The 12,234-nt window shown below is 49.5% G+C and overlaps 1 protein-coding gene across 1 annotated transcript; it reads right to left on the bottom strand.

The window, feature by feature from the left end:
- Positions 1 to 9,433: 9,433 nt before the first annotated feature.
- On the bottom strand, positions 9,434 to 10,576 carry LOC311177724 (olfactory receptor 2W3-like; the record flags this gene model as incomplete). Its single annotated transcript, XM_084243984.1, has 1 exon — positions 9,434 to 10,576. The coding sequence occupies exon 1, from the start codon at positions 10,376 to 10,378 to the stop codon at positions 9,434 to 9,436; it is 945 nt and encodes a 314-aa protein (XP_084100110.1). The 5' UTR covers positions 10,379 to 10,576.
- Positions 10,577 to 12,234: the final 1,658 nt, after the last annotated feature.

The raw sequence follows: 12,234 nt of genomic DNA on the forward strand, positions 1-12,234 counted from the left end.
CCCTCTGGTGGTGGCAGAGGCCTGTGGCCGCGGTGCTGGTGGCGCAGGAGAGGGACACTCACTGCGAGTCAGATGTGCTTCTCTGCTCCTGGACGTCGGCCATGTCTCTGGGGCTGCTGTGACAGGCGCTGCCCTGCTCCACCCCGTCTACAGCAAGGGAAACTGAGGCAGAGGTGTGCTGAACAGAGGGTGACTATATGAGGGGGTGCAGAGCTGACATGAACCCAGGAACACAGCACCACCCTCGCCCCAGTGACAGGAGAGACTCCTGCGGCCATTAGCGTGTCCACCCTCCTGAGACTCCGTCCCCGAGCTCCTCTGAGCCCTGACCCCTGAGCCCAGCCCTCCCTGCACGGGTGCAGGCAGTGTCCATGGTGCAGGACACTCTGCCCAGTTTTCATCCCTTAGCAAATGAGATACAGTTATGATGGTTTGGGAAGCTTATTGACACATTACCTAGTTTTCTTATTGGAAAGTATAATGTTCAAGTTACCTCATTTGTTTTACAGGTGTGGTTTGAAATTATTTTAATACGTGCGGATATTGGTGACCATGAATGTTTCTAGATATCTTACATTAAGTTTATTACTCAAAGAAAGAAGGAACAGGAGTTTATGAAAATAGACAGGGAAATCAAAAAAATATCTAACCAGGAGACTCTGTCCTCATTATATGTCCAAACGTAATTTAAAAATATAATCATTAAGTGGGGGGAGAGGAGAGGAAGGACTTAAGTCAAAATAAGGGGGGGTGCAATTGTATGGGGAATATAACCAAAAATAAAATGCATACATTGTGCAAAGATGAAAAATGATGTAAGAATTATATAAAATAAAAAAAAATCATTAAGATATGGCAATCGGGCTTGGGGCTGTGTAGACCCCTACTTCAGCCTTTACTGCCCAAAATTGCACTCGAGTATGTAAACACTAAATAAGTGTTTGAGAATCTGAAGTGTCTGTTCTTGCTTTGAGCCTCTGATCTTTTTGGGTTCAAGGAGATCGCCAGGCAAGTAATTCTCAAAGACAACAGCAGAAAAATTAAATCTGATTGCATAAGCACTGTTTACAATAGCTAAGCTTTGGAAACAACCCAAATGCCCAAAAATAGATGACTGGATCAAGAAGATGTGGTACATATACACCATGGAATATTACTCAGCATTCAAAAAAGATAAACACATGCAATTTGCAGCAACATGGATGGCGCTGGAAGGGATCATGCTCAGCGAAATAAGCCAAAAAGGAAAAGAAAAATCCCGGATGGTCTCACTCATAGCAGGAATCTAGAAAACTTAAATAAGGGACCAGGAAAATGAATAACTATAAGAAAGTGAAAATCAAAATCAACAAAAAACTATGAACCAGAGACACTTTTAGGGGGGCAGGGGCGGGAGGGGAGGGATTGGGGTCAGAATGGGGGGCTGCAATTGTATGGGGAATATAACAATAAAATTTATAAAAAAAAAAAACAAAGATTAATAAAAAAAAAAATCTGATTGCATATTTAAAAAAAAAATCAGTGGTCTGAGAAACACAGATTAGCCAATGTAAGAAACAGTGAAGACCAGAGAAAATTGGCGTGGCATTTGACAATGGTCTTGTTTAATCATTTTTTCCAAGAAAGTGACAAGAAAAGACAAAACACAATAAAAGCAGAAGGGACATGAATTAGTGGTCGGCTGCATGACTGTGATTTAGAGGCAACATGACTTTAAAACATTAAAATTTTCTCATTGATGATGAAGGGCATAAAAAACGTAAATCAAAGAGTCTTGCTTTCTAGACAGGGAGGTCCTTGGAATGTAGTGTGTGCCCAGCTCTGAAACCGTGAGGAACCCGGGCCGTGAAATCATGAATTTCAATCGAGGGATGTCTGCGGGAATCTGGAAAGAAGAGAATTAGAAATGCACAGGTGTGCTGGCGCCGTGCTGCCTGACCCCAACAGAGAGCGCGGCCAGAGGCGCGGCCAGAGGCGGGTCCCCCGCACGGAGCCCGCACCCGGGGTTCGCCCTCGTGGGGGACACTGGCGTGGACACAGCCCAGGCAGGCCCGAGGCGGCGCGGTCCCTGCTGGCCGAGTCGCGCCCCAGGGGGCTGGGGCTGGAAGGCAGCCTCGTGGCCTGATCTGGGGGACTCGGGACCGCTTTGGAAGGACCCCCTGATGGCGCGGGGTCCGCGGCCACCGGGTGGCCGGGCGAGGGCAGACGCCCTCTAAGGCCCCTCGCCGCCCTGGCTCCTCTCACACTTTCATTCGTTTGGCTCAGGTACAAACACAGCGGACTGGCTGCCTGGCGGGCGGCTGGGCTGGCATAGACTGGGGACCAGCAGAATTGAGTGGGTTGATTCAAGCATCAGGAGTGAGGATTTGGATTTGGAAGAAGTAGGACAGAATTTACCGGAATTGTTCCCGCAAATTCAAGTTTCAGTTCATTTGATAAGGGGGTTTATTTTATAAGGTGCGTTCACATCTTCCATAAGGCAGAAGCCGTGTGTTGTGAGGACGCAAAGATGCTGGTGCTGTCCAGCAGGGAGGTCGGGGAGCTGCAGTTTATCACACGCCCCCTCGGCCCCCCACCCCATTATGATGGAAAAACTGTAGCGACACAAAGTTCCAGCCCACTGTGAATGGCTCCTGGCTCCTGGCTGGCTCTGCGGGCAGCGGCTCCCTGGCTCGGGCTGCAGGGCCTGGCCCAGGCAGGAGGAGGGCTGTCCTCCCTGTCTGCAGAAGGCATAGCCCTCCATCCTGCCAGAGGGGCTGGGAAGGGTTGCCATGTGTTTTCTAGAAGCTCCTACTGGGATCCATGTTTTCAAAATGGGGGTGGCCAGACCCTGCGCCTCAGGGGGCCCTGCCCATGACCAGGGGCTGAGAACACTCCCTTCCACGAGATTCTGAATCTCCCACATCCAGAAGCACCTTCCTGTCGTCACCGGAGGAAGCGTGGTTCCTCCTAAATGTTAGTAACTTAACAAAGAAAACTTTAATTTTACCTGTGCCTGTTTTCTCTCTGGTGCTGTCCGTGTCCCCTGCAGAGGAGCCTGCGTGGGCACTGGATGCCGTTCAGGGTGGAGTAGTGGACCCGCGACGCGTGAGGGGTGCACGCTTGGCTGGGGTGTCCGTCGGGGTGCAGACGTGTCCTCCCTGTTCCTGTCCTGGGGGCTCCCCGGGGGCTGCTGCTGTCACTGCCGCCCACAGTGCAGCCCGAGAGTTGACTGCACCCGCCACCCCGCTCACCTCCTCCCGCTGCTGCCCGCGGTCACTGTCACGGTCTGGGTGCAGGTTGGGCGGGGCCTCCAGTCTGGTCGGCGTCTTCTCTTGGGAGCACCCCGGGGTCCGGACAGGTGTGCAGGTGTGGGGGCGTGACGGTGCCTCTCCCAGGCGGGCCTCCCTCTAGAAGCAGGTGGATGTTGGTATTTGTGCCCAGGGCACCCTGGCAGTGGCGGTCGGGGAGGCTCGCGTGGGGAGCGCAGCAGCAGCGGACCCTGGGCGGTCAGGGCTCGTGAGCAGACCCAGGCGTGAGGGACCTTCTGATCCCTTGGGGTCATTACTGCAGGCGCTGAGGTGTGTCACAGGCAGGATCCCATCAAGCTCCCCAGTGGCCACCACGTCCTGCAGAAAATGAGGACCATGAGAATTTGTCCTTTGGTAGAACAAAGTCTTATTTCATGTTTGAAAAATCGAGAACTCATCGATGTTGTTCAATGAACCCAATCACTGAGGGGCTGTCGGCTCCTCCTAGGTCCCCAGGCTCCCGATGGGCTCAAGTAACTGAGGCAGAGACAGCCCCCCGCTGGCTCAGATCCTGCTGTTTATTCTCCTTATATCTACTGAAGGTGGAACGACTACACTGACATATTTTTTCTAAGGATTTTGTGCATGAAAAAGAAAGAATCCATTATCTAGAATGTAGAGCTCTTCCAGAGGTGCATAGATGAATATAATAATTTTAGTAATTAAAGAGGCAACTGTGTGTGTGTGTGTGTGTGTGTGTGTGTGTGTGTGTGTGGTGACTGTATCTAGTATCTGTTGAGGGCAATATGACATCACTAGTCTGGAAATGTTAAGTGAAAATAGATGAGTAATTATAGAAATTGGGTCCCTGTAAGTAAAGTGCCAGCGTCGGCTACAACCATACTACCACTTTAATGAATTTGTTAGGAATTTCAGAGAATTTTATCTTACAGCCATGATTGTGGCTGTTCCTGCCTTTCTTTGGCTCCCATTTGCTTGCAGTTGTTTTCCATCCCTTTACCTTCAGTCAGTGTATATCCTTGGAAGTTAGGTGCGTTTGCTGGAGGTGGCAGAAGGTTGGCTTCCGTTTCCTAACCCAACTAGAGAGTCTGTGTCTTTCATTGGTGAGTTCAGTCATTGATGTTCAGAGTGATTATTGGTGTGTAAAAGCCTGGCACTGCCACTTAGCTCTGGTGCTATTTCATCCTTGTTCAGTTCTTTGTATTTATTCCCCTCTTTGGTTTAAGTCCCAAAGTTCTCTTTAATGTTTCTTGCGGGGGTTTAGCAGATACAAACTCCCTAAGATTTGCTTTCAGAACGGCCTTATTTCTCTCTCATGCAGGAAGAAGAGCTTTGCAGGACAAGCTGTTCTTGGCTGGCACTTGGTGTCATTCCATTCTCTTCTTGCCTGGAGTGTTTCTGCCGAGAAATCCAACATCAGCCTAATCAGGGTTCCTTATGGTTATCTGTTTCTTTCCCCTCGTTGGCATTATTGTTTTTCCTTTATCTGGGGCTCTGGAAGTTTTACTTACTCTGTGTCTTGCTGTAGTTCTCCTGTTATCCAGTAGTCTGGTGTTCTTTTGGTTTCGTGGATTTCTATATGTTCATTTCTTTCTTCAAGTTTGGGTATTTTAAAAGTTTTTTCAAAATGTCAAACCTCTTTTTCTTTAAAAGGTTTTTCAGCTCCCTTTCTCTCTTCTCCATATGGGATTCCTATGATTCTTGAATTTCCTTTCCTCATGGTGTCAGATAATTCTCAAAGTGTTTCTTCATTCTTTTTCCTTTGTATTTCTCCTTTTTCTCACTTTCCCTCATTTTCACCTTTGAAATTACTGTTTCATTAGGTTTATCCTGCTTCCATGGCTTTCTCCTGAAATTTATTCTCTTCCATCGATCTTTCTATATCCTGCAATTCTGTCATTTTCTTATTTAAAGTGTCAATTTTGACTTCTGTTTGTTGATTGTTTCTCATGGCAGTTTTCTCATATCTCTCTGATCTTCTTTTCTGAGTTTTATTTTTATTGTTCTGATTCCTTATTTTCTTAATCATGGCATTTCGAATACTATGTCCAATAGGTTAAAAAAAAAAAAAAAAAGACCTTCCATGTGTTTGTGCTTTTGTCCCAAGGTTTTGAGTTCTTTCTGTGATGTGTTTTCTCCTGTGGGCTTTGTTGGCCACTTGTATTTTTCTTTCTCCCGTTGCTTGCTTTGGGTTTCATCTGCTGTAGTTGGGGCTTTTGTTGTGCGTGGTTCATTCTCTCCCACTGTTCTGGGTGTTTCCCTCATGCTGGGCATTGTGACTTTGTGAGATCTAGGGTGGTGCTAGGGCCTCTTGTAGCACTTCCAGGCCTGTTGCAGTGGCTGCAAGAGCTGGGATTGCACTGGGTTGAGCAGCTGAGTTGCTGGGACATCACCCCATCCAGGAGAAGTGGTGTTTCTGGTGGCTGGGAGAGCTTTGAATGCCCTGGATGAAGGGCCAAGATCCTGGGACCCTACCCCACCCCGGAGCAGTGGCTCTAGGCCTGTTTCTGGTGCCTGGGAGAGCAGGAGGCAACCTGGGTAAGGGGCCAAGTGTCTGGAACACAACCCAACATGGGAGCAGTGGCTCTGGGCCTGTTTCCAATTATTACCTCTTATTTGACAATGTAATTTCCATGTAATTTAACATACAAGGTAACTCCTTATTTAATTATATATCTCTCTTTAATGAGGAGCAAGAACAAGCATTTTGAGAATTTCCAGGGCTCCTTGGAAAACTTAAAAAAAAATCAGTTCTACATCAGAAATAGTTCATTTAGAATTTGATTTTACAGTATATTGGCAAAAGTATTAAAAACTTTAGGGCAAGACAAAATAGTATCACAGATCACTATGAAGCAAATACAGATAAACACATTTCTGTGTAAACTTACCTCTTTTTAAAAATTTTTAAAAATTAATTAATTAATATATATTTTACACCATTGTTCATTTTTGTACAATGTATGCTTTCTCCTCTTAGGTGTAGTCTCCATAAAATTTCCACCACCAGTGCCCCTGTTTTGATCCCTCTCCTTTCCCCTCCCCTGCAGAATGTCTCTGATTTGTAGTCGCCCACTAATTTTTTATTAATTTATTATTATTATTATTATTTTTCCTGATCCCTTATTTGGTTCCCCTATATTCCTCCTATAAGTGAAACCAGCTGATATTTTTCTTTTCCCTTCTGGCTTATTTCTTGAGCATGATCCCTTCCAGCACCATCATGTTGCTGCGAATGGCATGAGTTTATCTTTTTGATTGCTGAGTAGTATTCCATTGTGTATGTAGGCCACATCTTGATCCAGTCATCTATTTTTGGGCATTTGGGTTGTTTCATAACTTATCTGTTTAAATAGTGCTGCAGTAAACATAGGAGTGCAGGTTTCCTTTTGAATTAATGTTTTTGTGTCCTTTGGGTAGATTCCTAGGAGTAGAATTGCTAGGTCATATGGTAGCTCCATTTTCAGTATAAACTTACCTACTTTACTATCAAGAAAAACAAGTTCACTTAAGTAAGGAAATTATTGTACTAAAACAAAATATTCTCCACTTTCTAGACAGACCATCAAAAGGTAAAGAAGAATGTTTCACAATCTCATATCAGCGGCTAAGAAGGGCATCATAAGATATCTGTGCTCTGGATCTTGAGTCCATAAAAACTTTGTTCACTTACCATTTAAAAGGACATTAAGGTCCAGTTTCACAAGAGTACACTATTGATTTTAATGTTTATTTAGAAAATCCTAATAATTTTAAAGAATTTAACTAAACAGATCATATTTTATCATATTTTATCTCTCTGTTTCTATTCCTCTCTATCTCTGTCACCCTGTTTATGCTTCCAGCTCTCCCTTCACCATCTGAAATAACCAGTTTGACTTTTAGGAAAATTTTATTACCCTTTCTTTAATAAAACTGTCTCCAGATATCACCCGCCCCCCTCCTTTTATGGTCAACAATTCAGTCTGTTCCCTATAGGAAGAGCACCCCCTCATTTTTCTAGTAGTGTCAGTTACATATATTAATTAGTGTTGTGCTTTAGAAAATTTTATTACTAGTGAAAACTCTGAAATTACAGCAGCATTCTTTAGATTGGCTAATTCATGAGTATATTACATTTTCTGGAAATACATACTCCTTCATAATATAAAATTTTCAATGTGGCCCATCTACTAAAAGACTGAAATATCTTTAGCTGGTCTGTTTTAAGCAGCCAAGAGTAGACTGAGTTGTGTACGGTAGCTAATGTTTCAATATTTTATCTTACTTGGAAATGAGCTAGATATTAAACGACTTTCCACCTTTTGACTTAACAAAACTTCACAGTTCCAAGTTACCAAAGTTTTGGAATTTGCTTTAGGACATATGCCATGAAATGCAACTAGTGTTGATAAAGTCCACCGGAAACAACTTGCATTCCGCTTACAGTGCTGTATATCACTTGCTCCAAATAATTACGTTTAGACTAATCACAAAACTTCACGAGACATTAGACGAATTCCACGAGGCTCCTAAAATATTTTTATCATGACCGATCTTGTAACAGAGGGGATGTGAACTTTGACTAATAACTTAGGTAAAGTGGCTGCATGTTTAATGAAGATATGCCTATTTTAGTTAAATTGACAAACTGGTTTTTATTTATGAGAGAGTGTCACAGATCACAGAAAGTAATTTGAGTTAGGTTTTCTATTTCTGAGAGTCAGATACCGAATATATGTAAGTTCTTAATTTGAAACCATTTTACAAATTAATTTTAGCAGCACCTTCCCAGGGTAGAAAATAGCAAACTTATATTAAACACACAGACACACAGAGCACGTGAGCTAAAAGTTTGCCATGAAAAAGTACAGAATAAAAGCGATAAGTCTATAAAAGAATGACTGATCCAAATTTTTGTTTCTGATAGTGGGAAACATTTTTTTTACCGGCTTAGATAGCTGAAGCTTTTTACTATGATTTGTGAAGATACTTAAGATTTCCACTTTTCAAAATATCCTAACAGTTGCTTCTATTTCCCCTCATGATGAGGATTATTGCCACAAGATTTGCATTTTGAAGACTAGTTCTTAAGTCCTAGAGATATGGGGACAGAAAATTCACATCTCAAAGGCATAAGAAATCATCATTTCCCTCCTCCCCCAAGATGAAGTTTAGTGTGTATTTGACTATTGGCAAAGGTCTGGGGTAACTGCTATTTATTTCTCTTTCTTTGTCTTAAAGGTGGGCCAAGTCTGTTTCCAGTCTCCTGATCTTTCTCCGTATCTACAAGTTTTGAAAGGAATGAACGTGGTTGGATACGGCCCGAGGTGGGTGGAATTTGCACTGTTTGTAGAGCTACATTTGTGGTTTTGTGTATGAGACAGACACCTGCTTCACTCCTCAAAGACGGGAGCCGCATCCTATGCTATCAGATGGGCTAATGTCCCATCCGCCCACTTTCTCTGCCGTATGCCCCGGACGTCCACGCCCGCTGAGAAGGGCATCATAAGATATCTGTGCTCTGGATCTTGAGTGTTTAAAGCCGTTCAGGATGGGGTTCAAGTGAGGGTTCTTGGGGTCCCTCTGAGGAATGTTTTGGCAGAATTTACCATTCGGCGGCTCATGCAGAGTGTATGAAGGAAAAAGATGTTTGCATAGACACAAACAGGCAAAGTCTGCACTTTAAAATGACGCGTTTATTTAGGGAGAGGGAAAGGTGGTGTCTGCATAGACCAGGCATGCGGAGAGCTGCCTTCCCCAGACAGGGATGTTCTTGTGTCGCTCCCATTGGGTGCTGGGGGGGGGGGGTTATTTCTTTGTGAACTTTACCTACTGCGGAAACTAAATATCCTAGATATCCTGTGTGAAGGGCCCAGAGGAGGTGAGTGCTTGACAACAAGCAGCAACAGGAGGTCACCCTAAGAAAAGCAGCTTCCTGCAGGGCCCCCTCCACCGAGGGAGCGCTCTGGTGTTACCTGCGTTGTCCGTGACCAGATCTACAGAAAATCTAGGTGGCTGGGGGGTCTGGTTCATGCAGTCACTCAACAACAGTCAGCATGTTGGAACCGACGCTATCTGTGAGGTCCGGTGTGTGTGGGGGAGTGGACGCCGCGCTGGAGCACAGGTCCTCACACGGCCCAGCCAGGCGCCATCCGGGTATTCCTGGGAGCACACCCAGGCGGGGATGCCGCGGCCCCACCTCAGCCCTTCCCCACCTCTCTGTCACGCAGCAGCAGCCTCCTCAGTGCCCCCTTCACATCTTTGTTTCTGAGCGTGTAGATCAGGGGGTTCAGGAGCGGGGAGACAGAGCTGTAGAAGAGGGTGAGGAACTTGCCCTGGTCCTGGGAAGAGCTGTTTCTGGGCTGCATGTACATGTAGATGATGTTTCCGTAGAAAAGAGAGACCACAGTGAGGTGGGAGCCACAGGTGTTGAAGACCTTTTTAATCCGTGACGCTGATCGAACGTGTAACGCAGCCCTCGCGATGCAGCCATAGGAGATCAGGATCAAGATCAGGGGCGTCAGCACGATGATGACACCCAGGACAAAGACCGTGGCCTCCAGGCCAGTTGTATCGACACAGGCGATCCTGATGAGGGCGGGCACCTCACACAGGAAGTGGTTCACTCTGTTGTGTCCACAGCGGGGTAAGTGCAGGGTGATAGAGGGCATGACCACGGAGTTGGCTGCCCCACAACCCCAGGCCACGGACACCAAGGCCAGGCAGAGCCGGGGGTTCATGATCACCATGTAGTGCAGGGGCTTGCAGACCGCAATAAACCTGTCATACGCCATGACGGCCAGCAGCAGGCACTCCACAGTACCCAGCCCCAGGAAGAGGCAGAGCTGGACGGCACAGCCCGCGTAGCTGATGGTCTTGTCCCGCCCCCTGAGGTTGTACAGCAGCTGCGGGATGGAGGTGGTGGTGAAGCAGAGGTCCAGGAAGGAGAGGTGGGTGAGGAAGAAGTACATGGGCGTGTGGAGCTGGGGGTCCAGCCGGGACACCAGGATGATGGTGGCGTTGCCCAGCAGGGTCAGCAGATAGGCAATCAGGATGACCACGAAGAGGACCCTCTCCAGACGGGGTCGGTCGGAAAAGCCCAAGAGGATGAAGCTGCCCTGGGCGCTGTCATTGGCTGCCTCCATCCCCTCGGTGGCGGCCGAGGCCTGTGGCCGCGGTGCTGGTGGCGCAGGAGAGGGACACTCACTGCGAGTCAGACGTGCTTCTCTGCTCCTGGACGTCGGCCATGTCTCCTGGGCTGCTGGGACAGGCGCTGCCCTGCTCCACCCCTACAGCAAGGGAAACCGAGGCAGGAGTGTGTTGAATGGGGGGTGGGTGCAGAGCTGACATGAACCCAGGAACACGTCACCGCCCTGGCCCCAGTGACAGGAGAGGCCCCTGCGGCCACCAGATGTCCACCCTCCCGAGACTCTGTGCCCTGAGCTTCTCTGAGCCCCGACCCCTGAGCCCGGCCCTCCCTGCACAGGTGCGGGCAGTGTCCCTGGTGCAGGACACGCTGTCGGCTCACCCTCCCCCCGGGCCCTGTCCGTCCATGCCCTCCTCATCCCTGGGGTGACCGTCCCATTCCAGAGGAGACACAGTGTTCACATGCGACACACACACTAAAGTCATCTCTCCAGCGGGCGTCCTATTGGAGAAGCAAAGCGTCCCCACATGCTCCCTCCCGCTTGAGGGGGATCCATCTCTAAACTTTGTATAAAAACATGGTCTGACTTCACCCCTGTGCACAGAAACCTCGTCACCTCCCACCGCGAGGGGCGCTCAGAGCAGCCCTGCTGGGGCCGGCTGCAGCCTCCCGGGCGGGCAGTGACGTGGGGCCCTGGGCACCGCCCGCCCAGCCCCCCGCCCAGCCCAGCCCTGCGCCCAGCAGACCGCGCAGCTCGCCTGCCTTTCCCTGCTTTTCTCTCTGAAAACGGGGCACATCAGAGCACCTCGTTTCCCAGATGCGTTTGGAGAGTTTTAAATGTGAGAGAAAGTTTGTGGATGTGGAAATCTCTGGGAATGTGTCATGAAGTCTGGCCTCCATCCGGGGAGGGGCTGGGCAAAGCGTCTGGTCGAGCCAGGCAGAGAAATTCTGCGTTGACCCGTGTGGTGAGGAGGAGCCGCCGCAGCGCAGGCCCCTCGGGCTGAGACAGTCGGGGCCACACTGCCCGGGCGCCCCGGGGGCGCGGCCCGGCTCCCCTGCACACCCCGGCTCCCAGGCCGCCCGCAGGAGCAGGCCCTGGCTGCGTGTCCCGAGTCTGCCCTCCGGGCCCTCCGCGGGGAGCCGCTGTCTCCTGGCTCGCCCGGCCAGCGCTGACCCACGGCCGTGCTCGCTGCACCGAGCCCGGCTTCCCTCGGGCGCCTCCCTGCAGAGGAGCCTGCGTGGGCACCGGGTGCCGTTCAGGGCGGAGTAGCGGGGCCGCGACGCCTGAGGGGTGCAGCCTCGGCGGGGGTGTCCGTCGGGTGCAGACGTGTCCTCCCTGTTCCTGTCCTGGGGGCTCCCCGGGGGCTGCTGCTGTCACCGCCCGGGAGCTGCCTGCACCCGGCACCCCGCTCACCTCCTCCCGCTGCTGCCCGCGGTCACCATCAAGGTCCGGGGCAGGTCGGGCGGGGCCCGGGCTGGTCACCGTCTTCTCCTGGGAGCACCCCAGGCGTGCAGGTGCGGGGGTGTGACGGCGCCTCTCCCGGGCGGGCCTCCCTCTAGAAGCAGGTGGACGTTGGTATTTGTGCCCAGGGCTCCCTGGCAGTGGCGGCCGGGGAGGCTCGCGTGGGGAGCCAGCAGCAGCGGACCCTGGGCGGTCCGGGCTCGTCAGCAGACCCGGGTGGGAGGGACCTTCTGATCCCTCAGGGTCATTACTGCAGATGCCGCGTGGGGAGGCGGCGTCCCATGAGCTCCCCAGGGGCCGCCGCGTCCAGCAGAAAATGAGGACCATGAGAATTCGTCCCTTGGTAGAACACAGTTTCGCTCACGTGTGTGAATCGAGAATCTTCCGTGGCT

The sequence above is a fragment of the Talpa europaea genome (genome assembly GCF_964194135.1).
Source record: "Talpa europaea genome assembly, chromosome: 9".
Classification (NCBI taxonomy): domain Eukaryota; kingdom Metazoa; phylum Chordata; class Mammalia; order Eulipotyphla; family Talpidae; genus Talpa; species Talpa europaea.